General features: G+C 41.5%; 1 protein-coding gene across 1 annotated transcript; it reads left to right on the plus strand.

The window, feature by feature from the left end:
- Positions 1-6,157: 6,157 nt before the first annotated feature.
- On the plus strand, positions 6,158-8,539 carry LOC103667140 (putative olfactory receptor 3A4). Its single transcript, XM_008695260.2, has one exon. It carries the CDS (start codon positions 7,193-7,195, stop codon positions 8,351-8,353), a length of 1,161 nt encoding a protein of 386 aa, XP_008693482.2. The 5' UTR covers positions 6,158-7,192; the 3' UTR covers positions 8,354-8,539.
- Positions 8,540-8,979: the final 440 nt, after the last annotated feature.

An 8,979-nucleotide genomic window follows, 5' to 3' on the forward strand; every position in this document is an offset into this window, starting at 1 on the left:
AGGAGGGACAATGGGGTCCCAGGGTCTCCCACTCCGGCTTTTAGGCCAGATCCTTAGAAACCAAGGATCCAAGTGATAAAATTAACAAATAGAAAATGTGGAGAGGTTATCTAGTTCTCTCTCAGTGCCCTACTGCCTGTTCAAGCAGTGACTGCCCATAATAATGGAGACCTTGCATTTTTTTAGAGATAGGACCCCCAGTTCCTACTACTTTGTCAGGGCAGCCCAGGTTATATGAAAAGCATGGATGTTCTATAGTTAGACTCGCTTTCCAATTATTCATGATATGACTTAGGACCAGCTGCTGAACTCCTGTGGGCTTCAGTTTTCTCATCTGTGAAATGAGAACAGTCTCTCTGACGACATAGGGTTGGTCTAGGAACTAAATACAAGAACATGCTTAAAGTACTTGGTAGGGGATCAACAAGTATTAACAATAATAAGATAGCAAGCACTAGTATCTATTGCATTTTAGTGCATTATTTTTCTTAATCCTTCCAATAATTCTTTGATGTAGTTTCATGATTTGCCCCACTTCGCACAAGAAGAAACTAAGGCTCAGAGAAGTTTAGAAACTCGTATGATGTTGTCCATCTACAATGTAGCAGAGCTGGAACTCAAACCCCATAATGTGGTTTTGGTGACTTTTCCATCCCTCTTCTGCCAACTGCTTCAAAAAGCGACTGCTGCCACATACACTCTTGTGACTCTGCCACCAAGATGTACTTTGATGTTGGTGCCAGTCTTTTCCAGCTCTTTCCTGGTCAGTTGTAAGTGGCTCCACCTTTAGTATATTAGCCATTTGGGAAGGAGTTAGTGAGCACATTTTCACTCTCAGATGCTTGCCATCCATCTTATAATGTGCCTGGTATCTGTCATGCAGTGGATAAGCCTGGGGCTCCACCTCCAAGTCGTGCTCATTCTGGTCAGCCTAGTTTTCAACCCTGGACTCCATTCCAGCTAAAAACTGCTACTTCCACAGTATGACTCTCTTACTGTCTCATGAAGCTGCACCTGACCACCCTATAAGGCATCATAACATATTTTAAAGGTATAGTAATTAAGACCATGTCATACCTGAGCAAAATTAGAGAAATGGACAAAAGAATGAATTAGGGAGCCTGAAAATAATATGTAGAAATTTGATATGTGACATGAGTAGCCTCCAGAGCAGTAGGAAAAAGACTTTTCAGTAAGCAGTGTGTCTATAGAGGGAAAAAAAACCAACAAAACACAGTGTCTTTCTCCCTCCACACACAAAAATCAGCTTCAGGTGCGTGAGGTACTTACATTGTAGAGTTAAAATGTAAAACCTTAAAAATAGTCTATGGGATATCTTCATGATCCTCTAGGAGCTCGGTCATTCTTAAAGATGTCCAAAAAACATTGACCATTAAAAAAAGACTAACATTTGCCTATATTAAAATTTAAAACCTCTACTCATCACAGGACAACAACTTTTAAGTGAAAAGACAACTACAAACTAGAAGAGATTTCTGGAGAAACCAAGACATATCAAAAACTTCGACAACTAGTACAAAAAATAAAAGGTTCACAATAGATAATAGACAAAAGTTAGGATTTCACAGGAAACACAAATGACCAATGAAATTAGGAAAGGAATCTCAGCCCTATTTGTCATCTAGTAAATGCAAATGAGAACCACACTGGAGACACCGTATCATACTCACTACATTGTCCAAATGAATAAATGAGATAATAGCCAGTTTTGATGAGAATACAGGGCAACAAAAATTCTTGTACACTGCTGATAAGATTATAAAATGGTACCAGCACTTTGGAAAAGAATTTGATTTTATCCTTTAAATCTGAAGATGCACAAATTCCATTCCTAATTAGAGACGGTAGAGAAATTCTTGCATGTGTGCACCAGGGGATGAGTCCAAGAGTGTTCAGAGAAGCAAAATACCTTCAGACAGAAAACAAATGAACTGTGGTATCGTCGCACTACACAATGCTTTACAACCATAAAAACCCAATGAGCAGCAGTTGCAGGCGCTCACTACCGGAGAACCACACAAACACTGAGCGAAATAAGTCGAAGGAAGAATAACTATTGAGTGATCTCATTTATATAAAGACCAAATATATGCAAAACTTAATATTTTGCTTAGAGAATCATAGATATGTAATAAAAAGATTTTTTAAATATTTTTTTTTCAGAATAGTGTTATCTGAGTGAGGAGATAAAGGATTAGGCTTAAGGAGGGAAACACAGGAGTCTCCAAAGGCAATGGAATATTCTATCTCATAAATTGTGTCGTGGGTAGGATATTTGCTTTATTGATTTATTATTCTTTTTTTTAAAGTCAGTTTTGTTGAGGTATGATTTACAAACAGTAAAATTTACCCTTTATAGGTGTCTATGAGTTTTGACCAATGTATTCGGTTGTATACATCACCACCATGAAGATATAGAATATTGCTATCACTCCAAAAATTCCCTCCTATCCCTTTGTCGTCAATCATCGTTGCCCTCTCCATCCCCGTAGAAACCACTGATGTGTCTCCATCACCATAGCTGCCTTTTTTAGAATGTCATATAAAGGGAATCGTACAACCCTTTGTGTCTAATTCTCCAATTCTCAAGCTGAGAACACAACTGCATACACAATATTGTTATATTGTTGTTTTATTTATGAAACACATTAAAAATAAAACTCATGGGCAAAGTATATTAATCAAATTAAAGAATTAAAAACAGATTTTTCAAAAGTTTTTAAAAGATTTTATTTATTTGAGAGAGAGAGAGTGCGCACAAATAGGCAGAGCGGCAGCAGAGGCAGAGGGAGAAGCAGAGCCACCGCTGAGCAGGGAGCCCGATGCAGGGCTCCATCCCAGGACCCAGGGATCATGACCTGAGCTAAGGCAGACGCAACCAACTGAGCCCCCCAAGCATCCCTAAAAACAGATTTTGTAGACTTTTTCAGTTCTGTTGCAAACTGAAGTCTGGAGATTGTAGTAAGGTTATCGTATTGAGTAAACTCTATTTCACTATTATCTTAAGTAAAAATGATGCAACTGTCCCCAGCAGCAGCTGCAGCAGCACCCTCATTAGTCCAGAGAGAAATGCTCTAAACGCTTAAGCGAATTTGTTTCCTTCCCACTAGGGGATCTTTATTACATGAGGGTTTTGAATTGCCACGTGTTTACCTAATGAATCTTCTTTTCTTTTCCTTCAGTGTTAACTGAATTGAAAAACCTATGCTAACAAATAAGTCAATAGGCCTTGAAGCCATTTAAAACTTCTTTCAAAACAAAGATAAAGAAAGGGGGGTAATCAGAAGGGGGAATGAAGCATGAGAGACTATGGACTCTGAGAAACAAACTGAGAGCCTCAGAGGGGAGGGGGGTGGGGGAATGGGATAGACCGGTGATGGGTAGTAAGGAGGGCATGTATTGCACGGTGCACTGGGTGTTATACACAACTAATGAGTCATCGAACTTTACATCAAAAACCAGGGATGTACTGTATGGTGACTAACATAATATAATAAAAAAATATTATTATAAAAAAAACAAAGATACAGGCATGATGTATGAGCAATATTGGTGAGGGATATGAAGAAGACATGTTTTCCCTATCCCTTACATAAAAGATAAATAGTTAAGTAATTTGTACTTTGGTCATAAGGTAACAAGGAATCTAGTCTTGAGAATGTAGAATATCAATGGATGAGACAAGATCTTTGCACAAATTGGGGGTAGAAACTATTTAGAACATAGGACAAATATCAGAGATGCAGAGACTTGTTTGCATTTTTATTTATAGAAGTGAAAAATTGGAAACAATCCAGCGGTTAGGTAAATTTTGGCAAATGCAAATGATAGAATATTAGAAAGTCATTATAAAAATTTGAAGAGTAGTACATTAATTAAATGAAGCTCAAAATATAAAGATAATTTTTTAAAAGCTGCAAAAGAAATAATCCAGTCAAGAAATGGGCAGATGGCATGAACAGACACTTCTCCAAAGAAGACCATTCAAATGGCTAACAGACACATGAAAAAATGTTCAACATCACTTGCCATCAGGGAAATACAAATCAAAACCACAATGAGATACCACCTTACACCAGCTAGAATGGCCAAAATTAATAAGACAGGGACAAAACTAGTGCTGGGGAGGTTGTGGAGAAAGGGGAAACTCTTACGCTATTGATGGGAATGCAAGCTGCTACAGCCACTCTGGAAAACAGTGTGGAGGTGCAATAATGGGTTCCCTTTGGGCTCTGTAACCTGCAGGTTCCCTTCCACAGACAGCTCTCAACAGAGATCCTAACTTATCCTAATTCCCTGCCAACTCTTCCTTGGCTTATGATAGCCTTGAGCCACTATGGAGCTGCTCAATTGATCCTGCAAAGAGTTTCTCCCAAACTTGCTAATTAGAGCCAGTGGGTAAATCACTAAATTGTACACCTGAAACTAATTTTACCATATATGTTAACTAACTAGAATTTAAATTAAAAATTGACGTTAAAAAAAGAAAACGAGCAGGAAAGCTTTCTTACTTAACAAGAATTGTTAGTAGTTGTACTTGATGCCTAAAGCCACTTTCAGGAGTTAGCAAAAGTAGGGCAGTCTTAGTCTAAAAGATACTCCAAATCTTTATCTTTCTTTATGATACTGGGGGCCTTAAGGTTGGAAACATTTTGGATCAGGACGCTACAGGGTCTGGATTATTGAGTGGAAGCAGAAAAAGGGCAAGGCATTGGTTTGAGGCTAGAAGAGAGGCCGAGTTTGAGGATGGTTAATGGGGGAGATGTGATGTGAACTTGTGAGATGATGGAGGTCCAGGGTTGCTGCTCCAGGGATGAGATAGGAGCAAATTCTGCCCAGGCTCCACCCTCCTCTCAGCCCCAGGCTGCAGGCAAGATAGGAAGTCACAAGTCACTGCTCTTCCCCTCCCAAGATGATGGGCTGGACTAAATCAGAAATCCAAAGTCCCAACTCCATCCTCAACACTGTGTGTGATCTTTAATGCACTTTAAGACTTCCTGAAATTCAATTTAACTCCATAAAATGTTGATAACAGGGCAGACGCATATTGTGTAAATTAATAAAGGGAAAGATATCACCAAAATGGAGCTTGGAAGCCAGAAGGGGGGCTCTCACTCTGTGCCACTCTTCCTCAATTATAGGAAGACCTGTCAATTACAGAAGACCTGTCAACTAACAGAAAAATTCTCAAGGGAAAAGAATCATCAATTTCAGGCCCCAACAGAGAAGGATGTACATTTCATCTCTGACAAGAAATAGACTACCCCAGCAACTCAGCCAATAAGAAACCATCATCACCCTGAACTCTTGCTTTTCTCCAAGGGACAACTCTTTCCAACTTCCTCCTTCTGCATAAAGTAACATTCCTCTGTTTTGTTTGTTGGACTAGCCTATGGTTTTTGCCATAGCTTGCTTGTTCCAAACTGCAATTCTCTTTTATTCCTGAATAAACCTATTTTTGCTGGTGAAATAACTGACTTTTATTTGTAAGGTTAACAGTAGTAAGTGCTAAAAAATATTTTTGTTAAATAAATAAATGCATTTTGCCATATCCACGAAGGTTGTACTCGGAAACATGTTGAGGAAGAATAAAACATTTTAAAGGTTCTAGAGATCATGTGTCTATGGCAAACACAGGTGTTTACGTGGCTCTGGCTCCCCCTGGAAGGTGCTAATTTCTGAGGTCTCAAGAGGTAACAATGGAGTAGAAAAAAATCCCAATATGAAAATGATGTCAGCTGAGTTGTTTGTCTCTCTCTGTCCTTTATAAGCCATTGCCTTTGTGAGGGCCTCTGGGCTGGCATGACTGTCCCTCCTCTTTGGTCCAGATGTGACTGTCCTCTTGACTGGGTGAGTGCCAAGTCCCAAGACCCCTCACTGCCCTCTCAACTTGGTTTCTATACCAAGCAAAATGGCTTCTCTCTTTCTCCAAAATTTCGAGTGGAACTTGGGTGCTTGAAAGTGAGGGATTAGAGAGAGAGAGGGCATCAGTGAAGACTAATGTCTTCACTCTTGCTCCTGGGAGGATGGCAAAGCTGTTACCAAAATATTGAAGTCAAGAGCAGATTAAGAAAGAAGGAGACCAATTCAGATCTGGAGAGACTGACTTGGAGGTGAACAACATGTCCATGTAGAAGAGGCCAGACCCCTTGTGAACTTGACGTTGTTCTCAAACTGATCATCAGGAAATACTTCCTCTGCTCATAGCTTTTGCCCCTTGGGGAGCTCCAACTCCAGCCTTTTCCTGTACAGGGTGACTTAAACATCCATCCTTCAGCCAGAGGTTGAGGCAGATCACTGTGCGTTTTATTAGTGTGACCACTCTGGGGAAAGGCAAGCAGTATGCAACTGATCGTGTGGGCGGGCCAGTCATGGCACCGTACCAGACTTTGCCCTTATCTGGTCATCAGGTCCGTGATAGTATGTAGGTTGGACGACGTGAGCCTAGAGCCAGGAGACAGAAGAGCCAAAACTAAGTGATGGTGGAATTGGAAGCAGAAGGGAATTCAGGGGCTGGGTATCTGCTTGTTTAGCTGCATGAGAGTTCAACTAGGTATCCGCTGATACCACCTGGGAGCTTAGGCCTGCAAATTCTCACCCTGCTCAAAAACTCTTTTTTTTTTTTTTTTTTTACATTTTTCTTATTCAGTAAAAGGTCAGTACTTTGGAGCCCAAATTTCCCAATTTGTCTATATGGAGAAATGCAAAATAATCTTGTGGTTTAGAAAATCTACAAGGCTGGTAGTCACCAGCTGTGGAGTTGGAAATGTCCTCAATGACATCTTCTCATTTCATTTCATTGTTTTCATTTCTTTTCACTTTTCCTGAAAAGTCCAGACCAAGGCTCAGCTTCACAAGTTAATCTCTTAATAGTCTGAGCAACAGCAAGCATCTCACTACTGCCATCATACGTGATGACATGTGTATGTGGAGATTGTGAGGACACAGGTTGGGGGAGCATGCCTTCCCATCCCCTTCCCCTCAAGCCTCTATTTCATCCCCTGGGATCTTGTGTACCCAAATTATGGCCATACCACGATATGCAGGCATGGATGGAACTTTCTTCTTGAAACTTTGGTCTCAGGGAAATTATCTCTCCCTTTAAATTTCAAAAGATTACATTTGCTCCCTATTTTATGTCTATTCATCCAGTTCTGTTTGAGTCTGTCCAATGCTACTGTTCTTACCCATTAAGTGTCAGATTTATCAGGTTTTTTCCTATTATGCCATAATCTTTAATTTTCTGTTAAATTTTGTGTGCCTGCATCCTGTCCCTCTCCCGGATGTTGCTGCAGTTGGTGGTTGCCATCAGGCTCTCATTCTCCTTTTACCACCATTAGCTCCTCCTACTTTTGCTCAGTTCTACTGCTGGTGGAAGAAAGCCATGGATCTGGGGGCTTCAGAAAATGATTCCATTGTCACTGAGTTTGTGCTGCTCGGCCTAACAGAGGCTCCAGCTCTACAGCCCATCCTCTTCATCATCTTCCTTCTCGCTTATGTAGCTACTGTTGGGGGCAACGTCAGCATCCTGGCTGCCATCCTCGCTGAACCCAAACTCCACACCCCCATGTACTTCTTTCTGGGGAACTTGTCCCTGCTGGATGTCGGGTGCATCAGTGTCACTGTCCCTGCCATGCTGAGGAGCCTCATGTCCAATAACAGAAGCATTTCCTACAGCGCCTGCCTCTCCCAGCTCTTCTGCTTCCACCTCCTGGCAGGAGCGGACTGCTTCCTGCTGACAGCCATGGCCTATGACCGCTATCTGGCCATCTGTCAGCCCCTCACCTACAGCACCCGCATGAGCTGGGGAATCCAGCAAGCACTAGTGGGCATGTCATGTGTCTTTTCCTTCACCAATGCACTGACTCAAACTGTTGCCTTATCTACTCTTAAGTTCTGTGGCCCCCATGTGATCAATCACTTCTACTGTGACCTCCCACAGCTCTTCCAGGTCTCCTGCTCCAGCACCCAGCTCAACGAGCTGCTGCTTTTTATAGCAGCAGCCTTCATGGGTGTGGCCCCCTTGGTCCTCATCACTGTGTCCTATGCACATGTGGCAGCTGCAGTCCTACGAATCCGCTCTGCTGAGGGCAGAAAGAAAGCTTTCTCCACATGTGGCTCCCACCTCACTGTGGTGGGCATATTCTATGGGACAGGTGTCTTCAGCTACATGAGGCTGGGCTCAGTGGAGGCTTCAGAGAAGGACAAAGGGATTGGCATCCTCAACACTGTCATCAGCCCCATGCTGAACCCTCTCATCTACAGCCTCCGGAACCCTGATGTGCAGGGTGCCCTGCGGCGGGTGTTCACAGGCAGACGGCCTTTGGAGTGAGATCCCTCCTCTGGCCTTAATGAATGTCATGGCTCTTTGTCTTTGCTGCTTCCAAAAGGTATTGTGATTAGTGCAGATGGGAAGTGAGTGTGATGAAATGGGGTTAGAGACTGGCTTAGGAAGGAAAGTACAATAAAGATGATAATAGCCATCACTTATGAAATATGACAGGCCCCGTTCTAAGTGACTGAGGTCTACTAACTCATTTAATCCTCATAACAACCTTGTGAGGTAGATACAGATTTACAAATTACAGATTAGGAAACTGAACCTCAGAGAGGTTAAGTAACTTGCCAAAAGTCACACAGCTAATGAACATCAGAGCTGGGATTTGAACCCAGGCAGGCTGAATCTTTAAAGACTGCATCTCATTTCAGGGAGGAGGGATATCTGTAAGGTGTGTGTGTGGGGGGGGGATGGGTAAAAAAAGAATTAAAAAGAAAAGGAAAATCAGTGTTATAGGAAAAAAGCTATTTAAATAAAACAGTAGTATGAATTAAGACATTTTTGTTCCTTTGACAAATTTATAGTTTGCTCCAGAGTAGCTGGTAGAGGCTGAAGGAATTACTGGAAGCCAATTTCAACAAATAAATCAACAGAAAGGAAATAATTTTTAAAAACCAAGT

The sequence above is a fragment of the Ursus maritimus genome, unplaced genomic scaffold (genome assembly GCF_017311325.1).
Source record: "Ursus maritimus isolate PB19 unplaced genomic scaffold, ASM1731132v1 scaffold_24, whole genome shotgun sequence".
Taxonomy (NCBI): Eukaryota; Metazoa; Chordata; class Mammalia; order Carnivora; family Ursidae; genus Ursus; species Ursus maritimus.